This window comes from Botrytis deweyae, assembly GCF_014898535.1.
Source record: "Botrytis deweyae strain B1 chromosome Unknown BDEW_003, whole genome shotgun sequence".
Taxonomy (NCBI): Eukaryota; Fungi; Ascomycota; class Leotiomycetes; order Helotiales; family Sclerotiniaceae; genus Botrytis; species Botrytis deweyae.
In genome coordinates, this window is record NW_024066210.1 from 1,761,375 (window position 1) to 1,786,118 (window position 24,744).

Sequence of the window (24,744 nt, forward strand, 5' to 3'; positions counted from 1 at the left end):
AGTGAAGCTAGACACGCTCGAGACACGGTAGTGGGAAAAGCTAATCTTTGGACTAACATCAATTTCTGTGGGTACGAAAGAATAGAGAAAATCATAATAATTGGGACACTGATTCACGACTAGTAAATAAAAGCATCTGCAGTGTATGGCATAAGAAATGGAAATCGACAGTAGGTAAATATCAAAATGCTGCCCAAAAGAACCAAAACAAGGGAATACCACCCTCAGTATGAAATGGGAAAATGAATTCTGGAAGCAGAGAAGAGTTTGTATATATAAAATAAATCGCTGCACAAACACTTCTTGGCCATAAACCTGGATATCTAAACGGAAAACAAATCTATTTGGCGTCTTCTATTTCTATAATATAAGAATTGCGTCTCTTGATAGACTCTCATCGTATTTTCGGATATAGTTAGGGCCAAGAACCCCCCAGAATGGAACTTCCGCCGGCCATTTCAAAGAATTTTATATCTTCCATTTCATTTGGTAGCCAACTGAACTCCTCCAGATTCGAGAAATCGTTTCTACGAGTGCATCGAGGAGGTTCTATTCTCTGAGTTTCAGAGAGTTTCCATTCCCATTGCATATTCTCGTTCAGGACAAGGTTTACCACCTCACTCATTTGCATGAGTTTTTCTGAAACCGGGTATACTTCTCTAGGTTGATAAATCAGTTTCTGTTCGAGGTTCCAGAAACCGCGTACGAGATTGATCGTTGATGAGCTGTCCCACATCCCCTCCTTTCTTGGACACCGCAGTAGAAGTTCTAATGCTTTGTGACGAGTTGTTTCATTGGGCGACTTTACGCAAGTGACTAATCAGGATGGAATCAGTATTAATTTATAACATTGTAGACTAAATAACTTACAATATAAAGGAGCAATCAAACCCAAATCGGCTGAGAATGTGAATGCAGGTCTCCCAGCTTTAGCATCTTCCTCAGCAGCATTAATCAAAGATCTCGCAAGACTGACGATGACTTGGAATTCCGAATCGAACACGGCGAACTTTTTGGGATCATTAACGGAGTCCTTGATGATTCGAGGATCGTTTAGGTCTAGTTCGGTAACCCTAGCCATAATATGCACAGTTGCATAATGTACTTTGCACAGTGCAGCGCCTCTCAATTGTTTACTGTCAAAAGTATGACTCTGGCTTTTCATGAAGTTCTCAAATGAGACTCTCCAAGCGTCCAATTGCGTACGAGATTTTACATATAAATCCATCGCTGATTTTGGTTGACAGGCGGAAGGAAGGTTACCATCCCATAAGTAACCCCCTCGGAAAAGGCTATCAGATGCGTGAAGGAGACTTCTTCTTGCTGCATCCAGGTTTTTGAATTCTCTCGGTATGATATTTTCTCGAGTACTGATAGTTGATATTACTTTTGCGAAAGCCATACGTTCTGGAACTTCTCTGGTATCGATGTACAGAATAGCTTGTATGCAAAGTCTCATGAACATAGGTACAATGTTCTCTTCTATCAGATCCTCGTCTTGAGAATTGCTTCGTAATCGCGAATTCTGCAGTATCTTTAAACCGCTCTGCAAATGCATCACTGCGCTTGAAAAATGACCCCGTAAAGAATCAAAGCAAACGAAAAGAATACAAGACATTAAAGCTGTGAGAGGTTTCTGTTTGCCTGCCGCTAAAGACCGTCTAAGGTGTGAAATGGCCTTTGTGTATTGACTTGTAGCGAACCCAAATCCTGATCTTGCAGCATCGCATTTTGTCGCAAGGTCCAATCTTCGGTTCGAGAAATCTTCGTGGAGGGTCCCAAGTCCTATGATAGCATGCCGAAGAGATGGGTCCACAGAGCCTGCTTGCAATATGAGATGATTCCAGAAAGAGGGATCAAAATATCCACTGAGCTCTGTTGCTGTATTGGAAACAAAGTACTGAAAACCTCGCCGTTCATTTACAGTACCAGGTAAAAATGTAGGCACTCGTTGAATGTCTGACAATGTTTGTAGTTCCGGGCTCAACCTCTTCAGGTCTGTGGAATACCCATCACATTTTCGTCCAGTGGAAACACATCTTTCACATGAAGGCTTGGCTTCATCGCACTTGACTCGACGTATCCTGGATTATGTCAGTGAGGATCATTCCTTGACCGGAACAACATTCCGAATTCATACTTGCAAGTTTGGCAGCCTGTCTTCACTTTGGGTCCACATCTCCTAGATCGGGGTATAATTTGATTGGGGGTTTCAATAGGCATTGTCTCTTCCAAACTTTCGAAAAATCTCCGGGGGATCCAATCGAATTGTCAATGATGGCGGGAATGAATAAGCAAGTAGATACGATGCAACCTCTTACACGGAAGTAGAAAAGGCTTGGAATGGAAAGCTAAGTCCCTACCTATGTCAATATATACATATAGCACTGCCCATTACATGACAATCTTACATGCTCCCCTTTCTTGGTACTCAGCCTTATGTGATGTGGAGGGTCCATGAGATAGTGCATATAGAATTCCACCAATCTGTAGGCATTCTTTCCTTGCCTGAGATATTTTAAATCAAGAAACCCCTTGACACTGTGAGATTAAGTTAACTCGTAAATCCTCTTTGCTTGGCCCTCGGCAGTAGCCTCGCCTAAGCCACAAGGCTGATATCGCAAAAGGTGCGAGCGAACCAATGAAACATGATTATATAATGTCTTACTAAATAAAGCTCCATTCTTCACCGCCTCAATTAAGCTATCTTAGGTATTTTGACTCCACATTAGGCGTCGACTTTTATGTCAAAGAATGGGATTCATTCTACAAATTCATACTTCAATTTGATGCTCCACGCGCTCCTCTTCTAACACAGTCAGATCCTACAGATCAAGAGTAATTCAAGTCCTTGGCTGAACAGCGCAGAACCCAGAATTGATGTCATTTAATGGTGTCCATGAAAGGTATAGATAATCCAGATGATTGATTAATAAATGAAGAAGGCTCAGTTCTAATCTTACAGTCGTGCACTTGCAGATCTCTCTCTACGGGCCATAAGATTGATTGCTTTCATTTCTGTAAGAATGAGAGCCAAGAAGAGAAAACCAACCAGGATGAAAATCATAGATCAAAAGTGCAAAAGCTAAGTTTCGGCTCCGACACCTGAGTGATTCGAACACTCGCTCCCGAAGGAAATGCCTGACTCTGTTCTTACAGTAGCAGGGCATCGCGTTAACCACTCCGCCAAAGTGCCTATTTCATGTGCTTTCTTTTGTTTCAAATGCATATAAGTTCTATGCAAAAGATAGTGGGGATTTGAGGGTATCAGGTTTGGTTGAGCGGGTGTGGTGGAGCTGGCAACATTCAAAAACCCGCATGGGTCCACATAGCGCGGCTATATGCACATAGGATTTCCATCCTCCGATATCATTGGCAAGCGTTATGATAGCTTCAAGGTTAAGGCCCAACAGGTCCAAAAACGTTCAGAGGATCTGGTTTATCTCATCTTGTATATGAGCCTCAACCTGCGACTTGCAACAAATCGTTGAGGGCATGTAGCTTTGATCAAGTGATGATCAGCCTCCCCCGATCCTTCACTATACAAGAACCCACGGCGACCTTATCGATCTAGCATATAGCATTGAATGGATTCTGTTCAAGATCATCGGCAAGATGCACTGAGTGGCAGCTGGACGCACATTTACTATATCGCCATAAACACAACTCTCGATTATTTGGTTGGAGGACATCTTGATAACAGACAGGTACCATAGCGATTGAACATGGCATGAATTTGATCATTGCTTTCTGCACTAGCAATAACCAAGTTGGCATAAAGCACAAATATGATGTATTTGATTTCATACATGTTACGACTTGTTCAGAGATCTTACTCTATGCTGCTTGCAATCATTGAAACCTTATCCCCTACTATTTCCCCCTTCTCTCCTGGGCCCTGCAAGAAACTACTAAATTATGTCAATTATTCATTCCTCATCATCTCTCCTTGGTGGAAGAAGAAGCAAATCGATTATGTGATTGACTTTTAGTGCAAAACAGTACGATCTGATGTCAATTTGATACTATCACGGGAATTTCTAATTTACCTTCTGTCTTCCCTGCCCTCCTCTGCACCTTCTCATGATCAGCTTGACACCTACCAAACCCTGCCGATTTTCTTCTTTTCTCTCTTTACTACGGAGGAGAGAACTCCTTCCTTTCCCTAATCAAGGAGAGGAGAGGAGTTTGAATACTCTACACCTTGCTTGCAGATACATCATGAGTGGGTAGGTAACTCTCAAATGTCAAAGACAAAAGTCTGGCATGGAAAGCTTCTGGCGAAGAGATCTCTTCATCGTCAATAGACTTTCAATTCGTTATTCTGGAAAGCCAACTGCCTTCCGATGGTCATTTGAGTTTCATGAAGGTAAATGAAAGTTTCTGCTCTTTAGGCATAGTTCATTTCGGTAAGTCCTTCTTCCCAATACCTAGGTACTTGAGGTCGTATATATGGCTCGATCTTGAGCTTTTATCGTCATTCCCACGATTTGGCAAGCTGAGTCTTTCACAACTATCTTTTTCAACGTCGCTATCGCCAACACGTCTTTCTCATAACAATATCAACTTGTTCTCAATTAGTATTACAACAATAATATCATAATCCAATTTTCACAAATGAAATTATTTTGCGACATTCAAGACAACACTAATCATATCAAACCCTTCGCTCCCTTACCGGAAACATTATCTCTGATGATATACATCTAATCGCCCCTCCACCCCTCCCCGTAGCTCTCTTCTACCCAGCCGAGCCAGCCCAAGTTCCGCTCGCTACATGTATCACATCCCGCCCCACCTACCACGCTCCACTCCGGTCAGCACTAGGCCAATGCTTTATTCCCTCGCTTGCACTGATCAAGTATTCTAATATATATTCTCAAATATTGACCCTTTCCACAACAATAACATAACATCTTTGATGGTCTAACGGTCATGATTTCCGCTTGTCAATAACATTGCAAGTCGCGGGAGACCGGGGTTCGACTCCCCGTCAGAGAGTTCAGCATAGAATTCCTTGAATCTCATATTCATCTTTTTTGGCAATTTTTTCTGGATCTCTGTGGTCTTTTTGTGGCAGTCTTGACATTTTTGCTAGCCGAGGCGATTGACACGTGATATCTTAATCCAAACCGATGTTCGGGGGAGAAAAAATAAGCCCCGGCAACACATATTTTTTTGAAATCAACCACGAATAAAGAATTGTATTTGATAATGTCAAACAGAAGGTCAGCCTTTTCTCTCCCTCCCCCAAGGATATTCAAGTATGCTCTCATATACACCGAAGGGAATAATTAGGTTCTTGAAGTGTTTGACTGGTGGTCAAACTTCCTATTCGCTTGATTGAGATATATACATATTTTCTACGTCTTCCGAGAGTCCAAAAGGAATTGAATATGTAGAACTAGACGCCGCAATTCCTATTTCCTCTGGTGCTTTGGGTGATTGATGGATGGACTGTAGTTACTAGTATTTTTGCTTGGGTCTCGGGAATCTTATCACTCAGGATTGGGATTGAGAATAGCGGAGAGTCTATATATTCTCGTGGGATTTGTTTATCTTGCGGGTTTGCAAGAAGTGAATTGGGGAATCATAAATTGGGGAATCATTTATATACCTAGTAACTATGAACCCTCAATCCTTGATTCCAGACGAAATAATACAGAAGTTCCACATATTTCTTACTATCCTCCTCACAATCTCATCTATAAATCTCTCTATCAAAATCACAGAATTTAATATGCGGTCGGTACTCCAATCCTCTTTTAAAACACTATTCGACAACAGTTTCATGAAACAATCAAATCATGTCAGACGATGATTGTCGATTCCAGAAGTACTATTAGCACATTTGAAATCGGTACAAATCAGATACCATACCTTCCTATCATACCCCTCCCAGCTCTCCAGAGGGAGCCCACCTCAATCTACCTAGGTAAGCTATATAACCTTGCCAATCCTTTCTTTATCTTCAATATCTTCAACTGTGTACTCTACGCGCTTGAGGGATAAATATAAGCCAGCCCATGAGATCACACTAATAATAAACTGTACGACAATGAAACTTCAAGCTAGTGACTTCACTTAAATAATGCACAGTAGATAACGACCGCTCTATTCTTGTCTCGAAAGATAATCTTGCTCGTTAGGTAGTTATGGGTAAGTTTCTGGGAATGATATGTATCCATCTATCACGGTTATTGCCATTACGTATACTATTCATCGACCGACTCTTGGGGTGCGGATATTACTATTTCCAAATCAAGTTCTAACACTCTCGTCTCATTGATTACCGGGTGGTAAAAGAATTAAGCGCTCCATCTCTGAAGAACTGCGCTCTGAGATATGGGAAAGAAAGCAACAGAGGCTGTCTGGAAAGTAAAAGGACAGGGCTCCCTCTGTGTGCACCATAGAATGAGCAAGCAAATCCAACAAAGCTATTCTAAATTTTCCCAAGCGCTGATGAGATGAAAGATAAGTCATCTGAGACACTATCATTCAGGATTCACTAACAAACTCTTCCTTCATCCCATAATATCAAGATAGTAATCAAAACATAAATCACCATCTCTCATGTCACCGTACCAAATGACACTCATAACAAAACAAATGCCAAACATCAGCAACACACCAGCATACAAAAAGTGAGTAATGAAACCCAATGCATTCTTCTATGGAAATAGCTATGTACACCAAGAATATGAACTCCCTCACTCTCTTGCTGCAAGCAGCAGAATTAACCATTACATTTTCTCTGTATCCTATGAACCTCTCTCTGTCTCTAGGTAAGATACATCTTGTATATCCTCCTGGAACCTGCAGAATTTCCTGCACTATCGTGATTCGTAATTCCGTAGTAAGTGTAGGGATGAAAGCGGAAATCTTTCCATCCATACATATTTAACATGTGTAATATGTATAAACAGTCGAAGTATCCTCGCTCCAACGCCTATGTTTTCGTGAAGTCGTAAAGTCGTATGGAGAATCAATTCATGTGTCTCTCTCTCTCTGTCGATCCGTCTATCGATCCGTCTATCAAATCCTTTGTCAATGAAACTTTTGTGCAACAAGTGAAAATCCGCAAAAGACAATATAATCTTACAAACCGTCGAAGTCCTTGTATCCCTAATATTAGTCCACAGCCATCGTCCCAAGTCCTAATCCTCGTCCTCAAAGCCATCTCCCCTTGCTCTCTCTCAAATCCTAAAACAGAATCAACATTAACATTAACCCCACGAATAATACTCCATCTCTCTCTCATACACAACTCCATCAAACTCTGGTTTTTTCCAACCCACAACATCGCGTTCCATCATATTCATATACGCTCTATACGCGCCCAAACTCATGTATCCATGACAACCCGGACAGTCGAAATACTTCTCTCCCCTTCCTTCCCCATCATTATCGCAAACATGAACTCTGCTCAAGAAGTCCGGGTCCTGGTGCACAAACACTCCTTGTCTATAATTGAAAACTCGAGGAGAAAAGGAAGGTTCTGTCATCCATCCTCCGTAATTAATAGGATAATGACGACGCTCCCATCTGTCTTCTCTTGATAAGATGGTGAAACTCTCAACACCATTATTCTCCCAATCGCAACTAATCTGCGGATGCCCTCGAATCCTTCTCAACTCGGGTCTCTTAGAAATGGGCGCATAAACAATTTTAAGGGTTTCTAGCTCCCTTAGTTTTAAATCCGAGGGCTTAGAACGATGATTCCAATCACCCCAGAGAAGACGAAGTTCGATTGGTGAATCAATAAGTGAAGAATCGATTGCAAGATGCTTAACATCACTCAATGGATGACGAGCCGCCGAATCATTGGCCCCAAAGATCGCCTTGGTAGTCGTGAAATTACTAGTATAAGGACTCACGTCTTCAATCGAAGTTGCAGCTCGTCGAATATAAACAGTATCGACATCGAGATCTACGTAAATTTTAGCTCCACATGCTGAGGGTGGGAGAGCCAACTGTTTGAAGAGGGAAAGGAGTTCATCGCGCGCTTCGCCGCAGGTAGAGAGAAGTGCAGGAATGGGACTAAGCGAAACGAGTGACTCTGTTGGGTGGTCATAGGTGAGGTGTACAATGCGGGGGTGGCAGGCCGCAAATTTCCAGATTTTGACGCGCAATTCTTTAGGGAGAAAGGGGAAAAGGCTGAAGGTTGTCAGGGTTGAGGAGCGGAGGAACATTCTTGGGAGGGTTTCTGGTAAGGGCCAAGATAATTGTTGAAGTTCTAGGACTGGAGTTCCGGGAAGTGGCGAATCAGAAATTGGCGATTCAGAAATTGGAGGTGTTAAAGGTGGTGTGTCAATGGTGTCGACTGTTGAAGCATAGATTGATTTATTGCCCATAATATTAGCTGCCGAAGCATAGATTGATTCTCTACCCATGGTGAAGTCTAAGTAATCATGATAATCATCAGTGAGCGGAGGTGTTGCTGGTGCTATGATGAAGTTCGAGCCATCATTTGGTAGTGGCGAATTTGTTGTTTGCTTTCGCTAGAATAATAATTAGAAATGTTTGTGGTTTGTGGGATACAGGAATTGATGGTAGTTATACAGTTTTGGACCACAACATCGACAATCTTGATATCATTTCTGGGTTGATTCGCAATCACTGCTGTAATTTTGGAAGACCTGGCCGAGATTCGCAAGGATATGAAGCATCCGAGCATTTTCTGGTGGTACCTTTGGAGGGGAAGAAGGGGGAAGGGAGTGGAAGAAACTTACAACAGACAACTTGTGGAGGTTCTGTAAGATTCCTCTTTTGATCGACTTTGGACTAAGTGAATGAAGTATTTCACCTGCCATTGTAGGAGTTGTAGCGTTGAAACCTTTGCAGCTTTCTGTTGTAGATGTTCGAATTCTTGTTGTTGAAATATGCGTAAAGACGACAGATCGGAAGAAGATTGTTGCAAAAGGAAGATGACAGAGACCTGATATGTGAAATTATTTGCAGACTTCTATTCACTCTCGAGGCGCGCTTGATTTGAAAGGGATCAGATCGCAGATGTTACCCACATGCTCTCGAATTTGGTACGTGGTGATCTTGATGTGGAAAGTGAATCTGTATGTTGTTGATAATTGAGATGAGAACTATCAAGGTGTGTATCTTCTACTGTCCTTGTGCTATGCCATGTTATGAAGGTGCTTTAATTTACCGAGAAGGGTACTTACTTGAAGATGGCGACAACAGAACGTTCTGGCGTGATTGTTCTAAACAAAAGGACAAACAAGAAACGGCACAGCCCCCGCGTCTTTTTGACCTTCGAGCAGATTCGAGATCACAACTCCCATGGATGGTGGCATGATTTAAAAGATTGCTATGGCAACAATGAAGACGGTACATGATGTATACATAATGAAACATAACATTCATACATGGTCTTCATCTGCACATGCCAAAGCATGTAATTGAGTTGCCATAGATGAAGTTGATATACAATACTGTAGCTTGTTTTTTAAACCGTGTTGTAGCTTTGGAAAAACGTGATCTCAGCTATATCCAGAAGTGATCTCAAGAAAAAGAACAGTCGATTGATTAAACAATGTCATTCAACACGACGAGTACAAGAAAGGAAGATAGCTGAACATCATGAATCTATCAAGGACATGTAGCTCTGCTCCAATACAACCGCAAAGCAGTATAAAGAATAAACATGAGAAAACTTGCAACTAATAATGGCCTTGATCTCCAAGTGCTTCTATGTTCACCTACGTAGGTAGCTGGAGGTACATGAAGTTGGAAAGGCTACCTATGTAGGTTAAGATCTTCTCATACTACTGCACTTCAGATGATAGTCGTCTGTATATGAGTCAGGTTCATGAGTAGAGAGAGGGGTAGAGATTCGACCAGGGAGTTATTCACCAATAGTCATCGACGCCGTTGACCCTGTGATATTGCAATATATCCTCATATGATAAAGATATACATGGACATCCCTCAGATGCTTGAATACACCTAAGCCCGCATTACTCGAAAGATGAATATCGTTGTAGATAAGAAAATGTGGCCATACAAAGTGCGGATATTTACGTGACTCTATTTTCGAACTATGTTTGAGATTTCTCCACGATTACCTCGATGTAATGTGATGAATGTGATGAATGTGATGTTCCCTTTCATTCTGGAGTCCTACGTGTAACATGCAAGCTCAAACTTAAAATGAACAAGGACAAGGGTTATTCATCACCCACAATTAAACCCCAAACATCCCAAACATCGTCATTCTACCTAAGAGTTACTGTCGAATAATGCACAGCACAGCATCCATATTCCTCAAGATATCTTTACCCTCAATCGAGGGCATATCTATATTCATTCCTCACACATAAATCCCATTTCTTTGGATATGCGATGGCAGCCCAACGTCGAGGAGAAGATCCATTGAACATCGAAATTAGTAACATCACTGCCGATCTCCCACCCCTCTCGGCACTATTCATGATATATTTCGATATCAAGGCTGGCTATACAATTGGATGGAAACGTTCATTACCAGGCATCGAATTAGATGGAGTGGTTGAATATAGGAGTCTGCCGTCGGGCTTACATACAGTGGAAGAGGATCTTATATACTTCACCCATGATAATTATGCAGGACTCAGCGCATTCGTCAACGCGCCTGCGGATAAAAGTTCGAGGAATGCGAGGATGATTGCTGTAGGTATCATGGTGCCTTTGAGTTATGGAAGGTTGGGCAGGAGCTGGAAGCATGCTGAGAGCTTGAAGGATCTCGCAAGGTATGACTCCGCGACCAATTGATGTGATACCTGCTGACGCTCTTTTCAGCGAGCTTATACTTGACGAGAGCAAGACGGAGCGACTTGAGGGATTTTGGGAGAGTCACAAAGGCGATGATCTGGGGAAAGGTAAAGACACCGACTCACTACTAGATTCTCCGTCAAGTGCTAGATACAAAGCTCGGAATACACCACCGAAAGCCAAAGGTCACAATAGAGATCGTTCAGCTTCCGATGGCACAGCTTTAATACCCCCTGGACACACATTGTCGGTATATCACCCTGCTTGGAGCTTACCAAGACTCTTGGACACATTTGGCCCTATGATATTCCCAATACATAGAGCTGCACTTTTACGGAGGAGGATTTTGATCAGTGCGCATGCGCCTGTACATGAGACATGCGATTTTGGTTAGAAAGCCTTTCCATGCAGTTCTTACGTCAACTAATGTCAAACAGTGTATGACATATCCATTCTATCAAATATCCCACTTGCAGTCAGCGATCTACTAGAACCAACTGCACCACCACAAAGACTTCGACCCCTTTTCTCAATCGGTGTCCACGATATACCCCTCCTCGAAGATGATCTCAAAGCCTCGAAACGAAGAGCCGCCTCCGAAGATACCGTTCAGACTGAAGGGCGCGATGAACCTGGCTGTGGTTGGATAGCGTGTACAACCGACAGTATTCTTGCTACCAAAACCCATCTCTACGATATCCTCATAACCATGCCACCACCCCACGCCTCCACATCCACCGCAAAAGTCTGGCCTAAAATCGAATTATCGCCTGGCGACATCGAACTAAAAGCCACCCAACGTGATCTACGCCGTTACAAAGCCCTCCGGTGGGGTCTATCCCGAACCCCCCAGCCCGCCTCCCCAGACATAAGCACCTCGCGCCGCGCATCCACCACCTCCTATCTCGAGCAATTTCCCTCCCCTACCACCCTTGACACCTCTACTGCTACTCTTCCTCCCCGAGACGACCCTAATCTCGATATCTCCGATACAGACTCTATCATTGAGCCTGTCTCTTGGGCTGCGCTCGCATATTCCGGATTCATATGGTGGGCTTCAGCGGGCGAACAGCGCCTCCATTCTCAAGAAGAATGGGAAGCTGATTCGGCACTTCTATCCTCTCCTCACACACCAAATCCGTTCCCTACTCCGTTAGGTTTCAATGCGAGTGGGATGATGACGGCGGAAACGGAGATGGGTATTATTGCCTATTTCCATCGTTTTACTACGCAGATCCTTACGTGCTTGAGTGATATCATTGATGCGAGTGATTCGGACGATGAAAGAGAAGATGATCAAATACATTCACACAGTTCTTCTTCGCCATTAATCAATAGAGGAAATCGTAACAATTCTGGTGGTGGCGGTAGAGGAGGAGACGCAACCGACAATTCCTCTTTGGAAGAGGAGGAAGAAGAAGGAGATGGACTAAGCTGTGTATACATCAGTAGTGCAGATATGGAACGCATGGGTCTCGATGTATGGAGCGCAGGCGACTATACGTTTGTAGAGGAAATCGTAAGAGAATATTTTGGGAGGAAGGCAAAGATTGAAGGGAGGGGAGTGGATATCTGTGGTGTGAGGATTTGTTAGGGGGATTGTGAGCTGGGGATAGTTTGGATTGGAACTGGGATGGCGAGAGATGGATTGGTAGAGTTGTGATAGCTGTACTTCATTTAAACCCCCTTTCTTTTCGTCTTTATATAGGAAGAAGAAAAGGAGCGCCAAGATGGGAGTTCTGGATCGGCGTGTAGGAGTTTGGAGTCTTGAATCCTCATCTGGATCTGCATTTGATGCTGGTATTGGTGCCAGAAAGCAAGGAAAGAAGGAAAAGAAAAGGATTGAATCACGCGTCGAAATATTCATGTAGACAAATTTTAATTGTGTCACTTTCATCTCATACTTCACATCATTTGCACTATGACAACACGAGACAGATGGGTTTACAAATATTTTAAGGGTGTAAATGGATGATGTGCTTGGAATGAACATAAGAAGGTTAAATGTAATCAATCTTTCATAATCGAGATTTCCAATTCAATTCATTGCATTTCTGTTCTGCTCTACTCCAAGCAAAGCTACAGTCGCACACAACAAGCTATGTGTATAACATACAACGCCAACCCAAAATGCTCATCACGCCTATTTTGTACAAGTACACAAGATAAAGTTTCCCCCAATAAAGAAATAATCCCGAACACCCAAGGGAATCAGTCAGATAAGCGTAAAAGAGTAAGTGTCGGAAATCCGCTTCAGAATGAATTCATGATATAGATTTAGAAGCGTGACTCATTATTCCCCATCAGTATCAGTATCTGTATCCGTTTCACTCTGTTCATCAACTTCTTCTTCGGTGTTGCTATCCTCATCACTCGAGTCTCGAGTTACCTGCTTCTTCTTTTTGGGTGGCGGGACACCAGTTTTCATGGCTTGCATCTGTCCTGCTAGGGAATCTATTATAGATTTTGTTAGTACGAACTCAATTAAAAAAATGATAATACTGAGATTTTAACATACCTTCATCCGGTTCACTGATATCGTCCTCTGCATCGATTTCCATAGCCTTGCTAGCATCTTCCACAACAAGTGTAGCTTCAAGCTTGGTATCAAATCCAACATATGAATCACAAATGAGATGCATGACGAAGGTGTAGCTTCCGGGTTGTGGGGGAGCCTGGAACTGTGCCTTAAGCGTTTGCATATTGAAAGTAGGTTTTCCACTTTCATCAAATATGGGTTTGTCGAAGGCAAAGAATGTGAAAGGTGGTACCGCAATCTTGCCTTGCTTGCTATCGGTGAGGAAAACATGCCATTTAGGCGAATGGTCACGTGTAAAGTAGGGGGCGAATGCAAGAGGTGGGAAGACCTGCTTATTTTCGGCCTTTTCGCCCTTGGCAGACTTCTTCGCGCGACCAAGGATGGCATCAAGATCATCCTCGTCTGGGTCAATATCTTCCAAATCGAGTTCGTTAACCTTGGGAACGTTCTCGCTTCCAGGAGGGATAAATCGCCCTTTGACAACAAAGGATACCAATGAGCTAGGGGTGATAAACTTTTCGCCTGTAACCTTGAAGAATGCCTTCTCAACCTGTAAATGAGGAAGTTGCTTTGCAGTAGACATGGCCGTTTTATATTGAGCTTCTGTGAGAAGCCCATTTCCAACACTCAACTTCTTTCGGTATGCGTTTGGTAGTGCCATATATTGCTGAAGGGTCAAATGAGTTTTGGAGTCGCCTTCAATTGCCTTTGCGATAGCTGGGGTAATATATGGTAATTGAAGAAGGGGCGAGGCATTCGGTGGTAAAGCTTGAACGATGTTCTGAGCAGTCGCGTATGATGCAAGAATAGGGCCAGTAGTTGTGAAAGCGAGAGTGATAGCTGTGAATGCATTGTTGAGGTCATGAGCGATAGGAGCAACTTCGTATTTTGCCTTGTTGAGTTCAGCGTCTTCAAGTTCAGTTCGGCCCAAGTATGCCCATAGTAATGCAAGAGCCTTTCGTCGGGCACCGCCATCTAAATCCTCTAGCTTTGTTTTGTCCTTGGCTGACAAGCCCGCTGCAGCAGTGATTCCATCTCCTTCTGCAAGAACCCTTGATTCCAGTTTGCCAAGTCCCGAATCAGCTTTGTGGCCTTTCAAAATTTTCTTGTATTCAACACCACTGCTTAAAGCACCAACAATTCCACCCTCGGTAATGCTCTCTTGATATTCTTGGAACAAGTTGTTGGCACTTTCAATCAAGACCTTCTCTTTTGACATGCGCTGAGTGCCATACCACCAGGTTCCGACAAGGTAAGGAAGTAAAACTCCCAAAAGAAGCGCATAGACAAGTACGACATATTTTCCGTTTCCTTCAGAGACGATCCAGGTAGGCAAAGCAATTCCGATGCTAAAGCTCTGTTTACCATCAGGATGTCCAAATTGTATATAGTTGTTTCGGATCTCCTCGTCAGTAAGTGCCTTGTATGCCTTTGTAAGCTCTACGAAGTAGTCGTTCAATGATTCGATTGTTTGGTTTTTAGCTGGGTCAGGTCTGATCTTATCAGGGTGGAATTTCAACGAAAGTCTTTTGTAGTGTGATTTGATTTCCTTTTCAGTAGCGGACTGTTGCGAAATTAGCCAATATCAAAAAGACATGTTTAGAGCCACATTACCTCTTTGATATCTAAGATATCATATGGATTCCAGATTTTTGCTACAGTTCTGGCTGTAACTTGAAATTGGTATGCCATAAGAGCTACTATCGCCCACCCCACAACCATGGCAATCATGCGTTTTATCTTTCTCTGTTTTCTTCTCTGTGCCCTCCTTTGACTATCGATGAGATCCGCATGTTCTGGCTTGTAATCCGTCTTTATTCGGGGCGCTGTGGCGCCTGGATCTGATCTGGGTCTTAAAACGTCCCAAGTCAAAGCTGTAGATACGATTCCAACGAGTGTACCGACGAAGATAGGGAAAAATTGTCCCTGAAAAATGTTAGCTGACCTCCTTGTGCTATATGCGCAAAAGTTCCATACCTGTTCATCGTAGGAATAATCCGTTCCACTCATCTTGAAATTATTTTTTGGCCTTCAAGACCTTTCTTTTGAAGTGAAATTGCACGCAAATTATAAATTTAATTCAACTCTCCCCTCCAAATGTTGTTTGCGACAATGTATCTAGCGAAGGAAGGACATGAAAGAAATTTATAAGTTGATTGTTCTTCGAAAGAAGATGTGTTATCATACGTTTCGACTTTTTGGCCCTCGAGCTTTTGAGATGTGGCTCGAACTTCAGTCATCACTGGAGAAAGAAAGGCTAGCTACTATTGGTATAGTTTGAAGCTCCCCACCAATCGAAACTCTTAAAACGAACTTTAAATTCAGGTGATCTGGACAGAGAAGGATATCGAAGAAAGGATTTATAAAGGATTTATTTATACATTCCAGATGTGGCCCTCAATGAAATAATAGTATGAGCTGCATGAAGTGTAAAATCGGGATTGTTTATCATATATTAAGCTATTTATATTAATGAATATTTACACCAAGCCAATTAATTCCACTCTTAATCACGTTGGCTTCATTATAGTCTTCCCAGAAGTTCGACACCAACAGCACCATCAGCATCATCATATATCTAAGATTCCCAGCGCAAACTCCCGTATGCCAGATCTGAAACCAATCCTATGGCGCCTAGCAATGCAAATCAATGTTTATCCCCACCCAAATACTTATCTTGATATCATTTCTATCCTTTCTTAGCAAAAACATAGCAAACTTTACATCTTTCATCCTCTAGAACCGAAAGTAAGACGTCGTCATCTAGGGACTGTTTTACGTCGTTTACCTCTGTTGCAATCGAATCCGCCGATTTAACGTGGAACATCGAAGTATCAATGTGTCTATACTCCATTAACGCTTGCATCTTCTTTCCTTTCTTGGATCGTTTTCCTTTAATGGCTTCAAGAGCAATTTTTTGCTGGGCCTCCACATTTGCTTTGGTTGCTGGCACCAGTGAACAAGCTGGATTGATAGGGAATTCATCATCATCGTCCTCTTCATCCTCTTCACTCGCGCTGATCTCTTTATTGGGTTCCGGGATCTCAGATGATGATAAAACTGGCTCCTCGCGACCAACTCCTCCACATTCACAACCCAGGAGCTCGTGAGTTTGGCATTGCGCATTTACATCTAATCTAAAGAGATCTCGTAACTCATCGGCTGAAAAACTTGCTTCGTTCTTCTTGCCATCCATGACACTGTCGGCGAGCCCCATCTTAGTAACTTGTCGCTGATATATCTTTTCATCCATACCTCCCGACATTAGAAACCTGTATATCTTGACTGGACGCTTTTGACCGTCGCGGTGGATACGTGCCATGGCTTGAAGGTCAGTAGCAGGATTCCAGTCAACGTCAAACAATACGAGGCGTGATGCTCCAATTAGGTTTATACCAGCACCGCCGGATTTAGCTGAAAGGAGAAAGGCAAAATATTTTGATGCAGGTGTCTTGTTGAACGTATTTACTAGATCCTGTCGTTTTGCTTGAGGAGTGCTACCATCAAGGCGCAGAAAAGGTAAGTTCAATGACGAAAGGTGCGACATTAGCAGGTCCAGAGTAGAAGTATAGTTGGAGACAAGAACTATCTTTTCGGTAGTTGACTTCGAAAGCCGCAGAAGCATACGATTTAGAACTCTGAATTTACTGCTGGCCACAACTGGATTTTTCTTGAGAATCTCGGGGGGTATGCTTTCTAAAAGCTGAGCAACGTTTGAATTGCTAGGCGTGTCTGTATCGTTCTTTTTGACAAGGAGGCTCGGAGCGTTACAAACCTTCTTAAGCATAGTGATAAGCTGTAGAGAGGCCTCTGAGCTGCCAAGGACTCTGCCAAATACCGGAGAGGCTAGAACATGCTGATATACCTCAGCCTGAGCTTGAGTGGGCTTGCAGAACAGTACATATTCTGTCTTTGGCTTCAAATATTTTGCAAGTATGCTGGCGTTTCGACGTAATATGAATAACTTTGTCAACTCGGCCAATTCCTCTTCTCGGGCCGTTCCCTTCTCCATGTCGCTCTCTGTAGCACCTGGTTGTCTGCTTTTCAAGATTGGGGCCTCGAAACATTTTTTGAAAGTATTGTAGCCATTGAGAAGACCGGGGTTCACAAAGTCCACCATTGTAAAGAACTCTGATAAATCATTTTGTATGGGTGTTCCAGATAAAATGACTCGTCTCTCAGTATTCAAATTCTTGATTGCCTGCGCCGATTTGTTCGCAGCAGTCTTCAAGCGATGCCCTTCATCAGCTACGACTATATCTATTCCACCTCCTTTCTTTAACTCTTCCTGCACTGTGCGTAGCTTTTCGTACCCGATGACCATGACGCTATAGCTCTTGCCGTGAGTGAAATCAGTAAGTCGAATGTTTTTGGATCCATCTGCAACGAAAACGCCTATTCTTTCATTACCGAGCCACTTGTTGAATTCTGCTTTCCAATTAGAGATAAGAGTCACAGGACAGACAATCAAGGCCTTCTTTATGACGCCCCCCTCGTGTGGATGCTCCGGATTTTGCTTCAATAACGTCCATAACAGCGCGATTGTCTGTAGTGTCTTTCCAAGGCCCATCTCATCAGCTAATATTGCACCCTGGCCATTGAAGGAACGGTAGCCCATAACGCACTCGTACAAAAACTTAACTCCCTCTTTTTGATGGTCACGTAGATGGCGACCCAAGAAGGGATCGACAACAACATCCACAACTTGCTTGCCTTTCGCAACATACTTAGGATTGGGCCGTTGCATTACAATCGCCCCTGGTGCAGAGGGATCATGCCGGGGAGTTGGTGCACCGCTTTTATTCTGTGGCATGATTGTCGTTGTTAGAAGAGGATTCTTGAAATGGGATTTGACTGCATCACTTTTCGGAGCAGAGGCATAAAAACTTTTGGCAGGAATTGCCGAGCCTAAGCCACTATCCTTTCTCTTCCCAAGTGTGCTCGTAGAATTGTTTTTCGATATATTTGATAGGGTTGGATTAGGCGGAGGTCGTGCGGCTGGACTGCTGTGACTGTCTGCTGTAGTAGATTTACCACCATTATTTAAAAAGTGTCGGCCAGAAAGGAAATCTGCCTTTGTAATGGCTGCATCAATCTCAACATCCTTCCCTCCAATGCTCAATGTACTGCCGGGTAACAAAGGCTCATTATACATGCAGCGACCCATGTCTCTGCCATCAATATTTTGAAGTCGAGCGTACCCTCCGGTGACTGCGAGTACTCCATCCCCATCCCAGGTCTTATGTTTCTTCATTGTGAATTTGCGCCTGTGGAACTCATTAATATGATTCGGAGCAGAAGGGGGGAGAAGAGGGCAAACACTCACCATAATACCAAATAGTATCCGTCAATGCTGGTTGGATTTTCTGATGAAGTAGGGGCTTGAGTTGCTTCGACAGGATTCTTTACAACCATCAAAGGTTTTCGAGGCGCATTGGCAGCCGAAGATGCAATCGGAGCTTTAATTTTTGGAGCCTCTTCAACATTGTGAATCAGAAGCCGCCTCTTCTTTGCCACCGGTTTAGTCAGAATTTCTTCCTCAGAATCTGATATGACCTGGACATCTGAGAACTCATCGACCGGCTTGGAAGGTTTTGGCGCACTTTTTAAGAGTGGAGGCCGGAATGGTTTAAACATTTTATTTTGACGTTCGTTGAAAGCAGGGCAAATGCTGAGACGCGATGGTTATAAGATTCGTGTTTTGTCGCGTAATTTTTGATACGCGCCTACACGTGACATTGACTAAACCGATCACTTCATCGTCCAGCAATGGTGAAAAGGCATCCACTTCATCAATGGTAACAATGTAAGATTAAAATGTTGTCATCAGGTATGATTATCCATTCATTAAACCTCAACTAAATAAACTATTTGAGCTCCAAGATAACTCCGTTATTTTTGTTCAGGTATATCTACATTTATTGAAGCATGGAGTCCAGACTCTCTCCCAACACCCCCTCGATCTTAACAATCCAGCGATTCGTCTCCTTCTCTACTATCTCATCATCATCCTCTTGGAGCTCACTAATGAATGGCAACATTTCTGGTAACATAGCCAGCCATTCCTCTCCCAATCTATCCGTCAACGCTTGCTCGCACTTGACTGCTGCGAGTCTAACACTAGATACTTCTGAGCGGAGATGCTTTAAGATCATCCCGTTGAGTTCCTTATGATGATCCGACGAATCAGCGGCAGCAGCAAGTTCAACGATAGCGGGAACGAGTTCATCGATCAAAGGTAATCCGGAGGCGTTCCCAAATTGATCACACAAGACATGTGCGATTGCCTTGAAATGAGCTGGAGATTGCCAAAAGTCATCAAGGTCGTGCTCGAAACATGGTATTAAAGCTCGAAGAACTCTTGTCCATAATTCTCTCGAAGCATCATTCTTAATATCGGTCTCTTTCAAGATCAATACGGCATTATCAAGCAAGTACGTGGCATAGCTTGTGACGATTGACTTGAGGTTGCCAAAGAAAACGGCCATAAACCCGTAAACACTCTGCAAACGCAGGTTTCTGCCAGACTTATCTTTCTTGGGCAATGATGTTGACGCCCATTCAACCAGGTTGGAGAATATAGGTCTAAATGTCGAATCGTTGAACTTGTAGATCATCTCTAAAGCGACTTCGTTCACCTGTCCTTCTATTTCTGAAATAGTCTCGTCGCCTTGGTCATAATCATCCGCGTTAGACAAGTGTCTTCGAAGATCGAACGCGTTTTGGAATATCTTCGCAAGTATAGTGGAATGTTTTGAGACAACACTCTTTGGATGAGCTTTGATTGACATGCTAAGCATCTCAAGTTGCTCACGGATAGCCTATTTAAATTAGTAAGTATTCATAAAACTTTTAAGAACAGTAATGGAAGACTTACCCAAGTTCCTGCCGTTACTGCTTGCGCCCAATTCTTCTCCAAAGCAACGAACATACTCTTAGCATCCACACGCTTTGCAGCCAAGTGAAGACAATTTTCTCTTATTTCATCTGCCTCGTCTTCGAGCTCAGCCTCTGCTGAGTTGTTGGAGATTGCAAGAAGGGTATCGAGATATCCGCCTGTAATCATGTATGGAAGGTGTTGTACGAGAGCGCTTATAAAAGTGTATCCAGCGTTGTGGAGTTTCTGAGCCTCAACAGTGTCTTCGATGCTTGATTTGATGTACTCCAAAGCCTTTGGAATGGCAACAGGCAATACAGAAACTATACCTTCTCGCAAAATCTCTACCAAAGAAGCTAAGGACAGAAGAGCCATAATTTGCAAGCCAGCATCACTCTGGCCCAAGCAATGATTACTTGCAATGGTTTCTGCTGCTGCAGACACAGCTTCGAGATCCTTCTTTCCATATTTCTCTGAGATTTTCTCAACACAAGCCACAGCAGTACGCTTATAAGGCATGTCAGTAGACTCTCGAATGATTGAGGTAAGCTGGGGTAAGAACCCAAGCATTGCAACTCTTGAAACGGCATCTGATGCGCTTTCCTGGTCGATGCGAACCTGTAAAGAGCGCAAAATCTTTCGTCGCAAGTCCTCATTAGGTCTATCCAAGAGTCCTTCGACCGATTTGACAAATTCGCTTGTGGAAAGGAGACCCAAAATACTTTCTAGAATGTCTCCACAAGTATTGTGCATTGCCTTCTTGTCTTTTAGAGATTCTGTCAAGACCAACAAGTTTTCCAGTAACGTGGAGTAGAGCTCGCGAATTCTAGCAGCGTCCATATCGTCTCGATCAAGAAGTTTTGCAGTTTGTGTAATCAATCGTCGTTGCGAGAGTATGTGCGGAAGAAGCGTGAGTTCATGGAGAGCTGCACGTTGTGGGTCAATCTTCTCGTGAGCTCCCAGCAGAATCAGCGAAAATGTTGGCTGGGGAGCCAAGAGATCATCAATCAGCTCGAGGTATTTAATTGCAGACTGAAGTTGAACCTCCACGCTGAATGCATTGGTCAGCTCCGCAGAGAAGAATTTAATATCATCGCTGACACCATATTTATCCACCAACATGATTAATAACGCGAATAGGAAATCTTCTGCTCCGAGAGTTTGGACCAAAGAAATAAACAATCCCTTTCTACGGTGGACAGGAATATGCTCATACGCCGCAACAAAGCTCAAGAGCAACTCAGCAGCCCCTGTAACGGGGTTGCCTTTGTCTTTTCGAAGCGAGATGATAAGAGGTGGAATGACCTCACGAATGGTTTGACTAATGACATGTGCAGAATAATCATCATTCTGTCTTAGTACTGAGCTTCCCATAAAGGTAAAGATGGGCATAACACTGTGGAGCACAACTTCTGGTGCGATGTCTGCAAGTGCAGCAATCATCAATAAAGCACCGTTCTGGACCTGTGGACTGGCTGTTTTCTGGACGCAATCGACAAGTAAATCGGCTCGGATATCAGAATGGTCTAACTCCATGTCTGGGTTGGCCTTGTGTGCTTTCAGAATTGATAGTAGGCTATTCAAAACTAAATCTTGGAGATATGCAAGTTCGGATGAAACTTGAACCTTGAAGTGCTGAAGTTCTGCCAAGGTGTTAAAAAGACCCTTGAGAAGTTCTGGATGGTTTCCTGGATCAGAAGTATCGATGAGTTGCAAAACAAATGTAACTTGGCGTATAGCAGCCGCAAGTTGTTTGGGGTCCTGCAAAGAAGTTCTAGCAACTTCGCCGTGGCTAGTACGCCGTCTTTTACTTGCAGGTGGAGCATCTGTAAGTCCCGCCGTCGTGGGTAATTGATCGAGGAAAGAAAGAAGAATTTCTGTTGAAAGAGGTGCGTTTCGCAGGAGTTCTAAAGCTTCTTCTGCTGATTTGATAGATCCCTCAGATGAAGATTGGGAAGCGTCCATCAACATTTGAGCTGTCTGCAGCTGCACATCACCCTTCAAAGACGTCCACATCTCACGTAGTCTTGCAAATACGGCCTCAAGAAGGGTAGGGCGATCCGAAGCAATTTCGCCGTGAACAATTCGAGTCAAGAATTGCAAGCCTTCTTTGTCATTAGCCACAACGGTCGCAGCTGCTTGTTTATCGAAGTCTGCCATGGCAAATTGTTCATCTTTCGAGTGTTGCAATGCTACTTCTGGACTGAGGGATGCCCATTGTTCAAGTACTGGAAGTAGAACTTTGGTTCTAGTAGTGCTAGCAATGCTACGAACGTGATTGAGAATGACAAGAAGTCTGAGTTTGACCGGATATACAGGTGTGTGAATGACGTGACTGGATAGGAATGACAAAATCGAGGCGCGCGTAGTTTGAGTCAAGCGTACTTCATTCTTCTTGTTGGACTCTGCAGAAGCACGAGGACTATTCAAAGACTGTTCCACTACAGACTCAATGTGGGTTCCATCGAGAACACATTCTTCTAAAGCTGGAACCAAAACCTCTCTCAAAAGACGAGTAGCGTTATCAATTGACAACCATTTCGTCTCTCGAGTTTCTTCACCTGGGCCATAGATATCGTCGAACGCCCATTGTTGTCGGGAGCTAGAAGCTTTCTTTGTGATTGCGCCAGCCGGGTAAAATGTCTCAATTTTGAGGATAAGCTCTGCTGCGGCACGACGAACCTTAGGCGCAGGATCCGCCAGCGCTGAAATCGCATATGGTATGATTCCTTGGATATCCACGCTTGCATTGTCATGTCCTGATAAGTATCGAGCAACCAAGTGAAGTGCAGAAACTCGGGCCATGACCGGATAAGGGCCGCACCAAATCCTAATATAAAATGTGAGATATAGGGTTTTTTCCAGGGCACTTGCGCGATTCATGATAGGTAGCTCATCAAATACATCCAAGTCGCCGGCATTAACTGCGGCGACCAAAAATGTTTGACACAAATCTTGGTAGATGCGGGAAGCACCATGCGCTAAGAACGAGGTCTCCTTATCACTGCTTTGTGGAAGCTTTTCAATCAGTTGTCGGAAATCGGGTCGAGATTCTGTTTTCGTATCATCATCTCCCATTACCACATCTTCATCTGCCTCTTTTGCTGCTTCTATTCGTCTAATTGTGGTGGAGAGCTTCAGCTCTAATTCATCCATATCAACATCCGTCTCTTTTAATGCACCTTGAATAACAGTCCCTACGTGACCAGAAAGTTGTGTTAGCGCAACAAGAGATGATGCGAGATGCGCTCGAGTGTTCTTCTCGGAATCTGTAGCATCATCAACACGATGCGCCACCAGCAGTAGATGCTTCACAACCACAGAAGTTTGCGCATCGCTAAGAAGACCATGTTCCACAATCTTTTCGATGGTTGGAAGACCTTGAACCTCTCCGCTTTTACTTATTCTGTCAACAAGGGAAAGACATAGTCCATTGGAAAGTCGGTCGATTCGTCGCTCTTTTCCTAATTCGATCAATTGAGTTGCAAGATCCGGAACCTTGAGCAGCTCTTTGGTTACACGTCTTGTGATTTGCTTTGCGCCCCTGTGTTGTGCCAAAATTGAAAGACAGACCAGTCCAGGACGAACGGTTTCGCTAGTCCATCCAAGAACCAATGCTTCCATCATTGCTGTCAGGAGTTTGTCGTCCAATCCTCCTTTGGAAGCTAAGATTGACAAGATCATGTAACATCCAATTCGCAAGTCCGGGACCTTTTGCATCGAAAGACCTTCGTTGAGAGTTGTTAGCAATCTCATTATCACATCCTGCTCGTTTTGTTGTTGAACTCCTCTTCTCCCAGAGCGGGCCTTGTCCAGCATGTTGCTCGTAGCCTCAGTCATGACACCAGCCCAAAAAGCTAGAAGAGCAGGATAATGCTGTCTAGCTTTACATATACGCAAAACATATGCATTGAGCGTCGAGGCGAAAATAGTGCTATCAGTCGCAGCTGTGACAATTGGCCTTCTTTGTGGTTGGGTCAAGGATCGAATATATGGTGCTAAAAATTGATATTCTGCCGGAATCTTCGATGGTATTAAGGAAAGGAGTGTGGTAAATATAGGTAGAGTATGGTATGGTAAGAAAGTTGTCAAGAGAAAGGATGTATTGTACTCGTGAATTCTACATGAATTAGTTCCAAGAACAAAAAGGTTGGAATTCGAGAGGCATACCTGAATCTTCTCACCAACCATTCAACTGCTTTGATTGCTGGATTCAGACGTAGACGGCCACCGACCAATCCCAAGAATGCTTCCAGCCGTTTGTCTAATTCGGAAATCTCTGCCACTGGCAGCTGTGTACGATCCACCGTCTGACTTTGTTCGCTGAAGATTGTCTTCTGGAACTCGAGGAACCGACCATCGAGTAGACATAGTTCTTGAAATCCTTCGTGACATAATGGGTAGAGTGTGTCGAAACTTTGTGATGCCGCTACTCTAGGTTCAAAAATCAGAGACTTTGAATGCGCAGCCTTTTGCGCCTTGAGATTTAATGAATTGGTTGAGTTGGTCGCAATCTGCGCCAATTGTGCTTTAAGTGAAGAAGCCATTGTGTGATTATCGA

At 43.4% G+C, this 24,744-nt stretch overlaps 6 protein-coding genes across 6 annotated transcripts; 1 reads left to right on the plus strand and 5 right to left on the minus strand.

Annotated features, from left to right (window-relative positions):
* Nucleotides 1-415: 415 nt before the first annotated feature.
* On the minus strand, nucleotides 416-2,223 carry EAE98_001902 (uncharacterized protein; the record flags this gene model as incomplete). Its single annotated transcript, XM_038949521.1, has 3 exons — nucleotides 416-816; nucleotides 871-2,084; nucleotides 2,141-2,223. 3 exons carry the CDS (start codon nucleotides 2,221-2,223, stop codon nucleotides 416-418), a joined length of 1,698 nt encoding a protein of 565 aa, XP_038814506.1.
* A 5,003-nt stretch (nucleotides 2,224-7,226) lies between these two features.
* EAE98_001903 (uncharacterized protein) lies at nucleotides 7,227-8,813 on the minus strand (the record flags this gene model as incomplete). Its single annotated transcript, XM_038949522.1, has 2 exons — nucleotides 7,227-8,501; nucleotides 8,733-8,813. The coding sequence occupies 2 exons, from the start codon at nucleotides 8,811-8,813 to the stop codon at nucleotides 7,227-7,229; spliced, it is 1,356 nt and encodes a 451-aa protein (XP_038814507.1).
* Nucleotides 8,814-10,215: 1,402 nt separating this feature from the next.
* EAE98_001904 (uncharacterized protein) lies at nucleotides 10,216-12,748 on the plus strand. Its single transcript, XM_038949523.1, has 3 exons — nucleotides 10,216-10,745; nucleotides 10,795-11,156; nucleotides 11,205-12,748. Exons 1-3 carry the CDS (start codon nucleotides 10,360-10,362, stop codon nucleotides 12,359-12,361), a joined length of 1,905 nt encoding a protein of 634 aa, XP_038814508.1. The 5' UTR covers nucleotides 10,216-10,359; the 3' UTR covers nucleotides 12,362-12,748.
* On the minus strand, nucleotides 12,748-15,610 carry EAE98_001905 (uncharacterized protein). Its single transcript, XM_038949524.1, has 4 exons — nucleotides 15,284-15,610; nucleotides 14,921-15,232; nucleotides 13,286-14,870; nucleotides 12,748-13,221 (listed from the first exon to the last, which is right to left on the minus strand). Exons 1-4 carry the CDS (start codon nucleotides 15,314-15,316, stop codon nucleotides 13,061-13,063), a joined length of 2,091 nt encoding a protein of 696 aa, XP_038814509.1. The 5' UTR covers nucleotides 15,317-15,610; the 3' UTR covers nucleotides 12,748-13,060.
* Nucleotides 15,611-15,995: 385 nt separating this feature from the next.
* Nucleotides 15,996-18,943, minus strand: EAE98_001906 (uncharacterized protein; the record flags this gene model as incomplete). The annotated part of the gene is made up of 2 exons (XM_038949525.1): nucleotides 15,996-18,573; nucleotides 18,633-18,943. 2 exons carry the CDS (start codon nucleotides 18,941-18,943, stop codon nucleotides 15,996-15,998), a joined length of 2,889 nt encoding a protein of 962 aa, XP_038814510.1.
* A 281-nt stretch (nucleotides 18,944-19,224) lies between these two features.
* On the minus strand, nucleotides 19,225-24,730 carry EAE98_001907 (uncharacterized protein; the record flags this gene model as incomplete). Its single annotated transcript, XM_038949526.1, has 3 exons — nucleotides 19,225-20,127; nucleotides 20,184-24,303; nucleotides 24,354-24,730. The coding sequence occupies 3 exons, from the start codon at nucleotides 24,728-24,730 to the stop codon at nucleotides 19,225-19,227; spliced, it is 5,400 nt and encodes a 1,799-aa protein (XP_038814511.1).
* Nucleotides 24,731-24,744: the final 14 nt, after the last annotated feature.

What these genes read in the sequence shown, in the direction of transcription:
- EAE98_001905 (XM_038949524.1), bottom strand. Translation starts at nt 15,316, where the DNA reads ATGAGTGGAACGGATTATTCCTACGATGAACAG. An exon ending in ATTATTCCTACGATGAACAG is followed by an intron (nt 15,233 to 15,283) that starts GTATGGAACTTT and finishes AACATTTTTCAG; the next exon opens with GGACAATTTTTCCCTATCTT. An exon ending in TATCAGTGAACCGGATGAAG is followed by an intron (nt 13,222 to 13,285) that starts GTATGTTAAAAT and finishes AATCTATAATAG; the next exon opens with ATTCCCTAGCAGGACAGATG.
- EAE98_001904 (XM_038949523.1), top strand. Translation starts at nt 10,360, where the DNA reads ATGGCAGCCCAACGTCGAGGAGAAGATCCATTGAACATCGAAATTAGT. An exon ending in AGCTTGAAGGATCTCGCAAG is followed by an intron (nt 10,746 to 10,794) that starts GTATGACTCCGC and finishes CGCTCTTTTCAG; the next exon opens with CGAGCTTATACTTGACGAGA. An exon ending in ACATGAGACATGCGATTTTG is followed by an intron (nt 11,157 to 11,204) that starts GTTAGAAAGCCT and finishes AATGTCAAACAG; the next exon opens with TGTATGACATATCCATTCTA.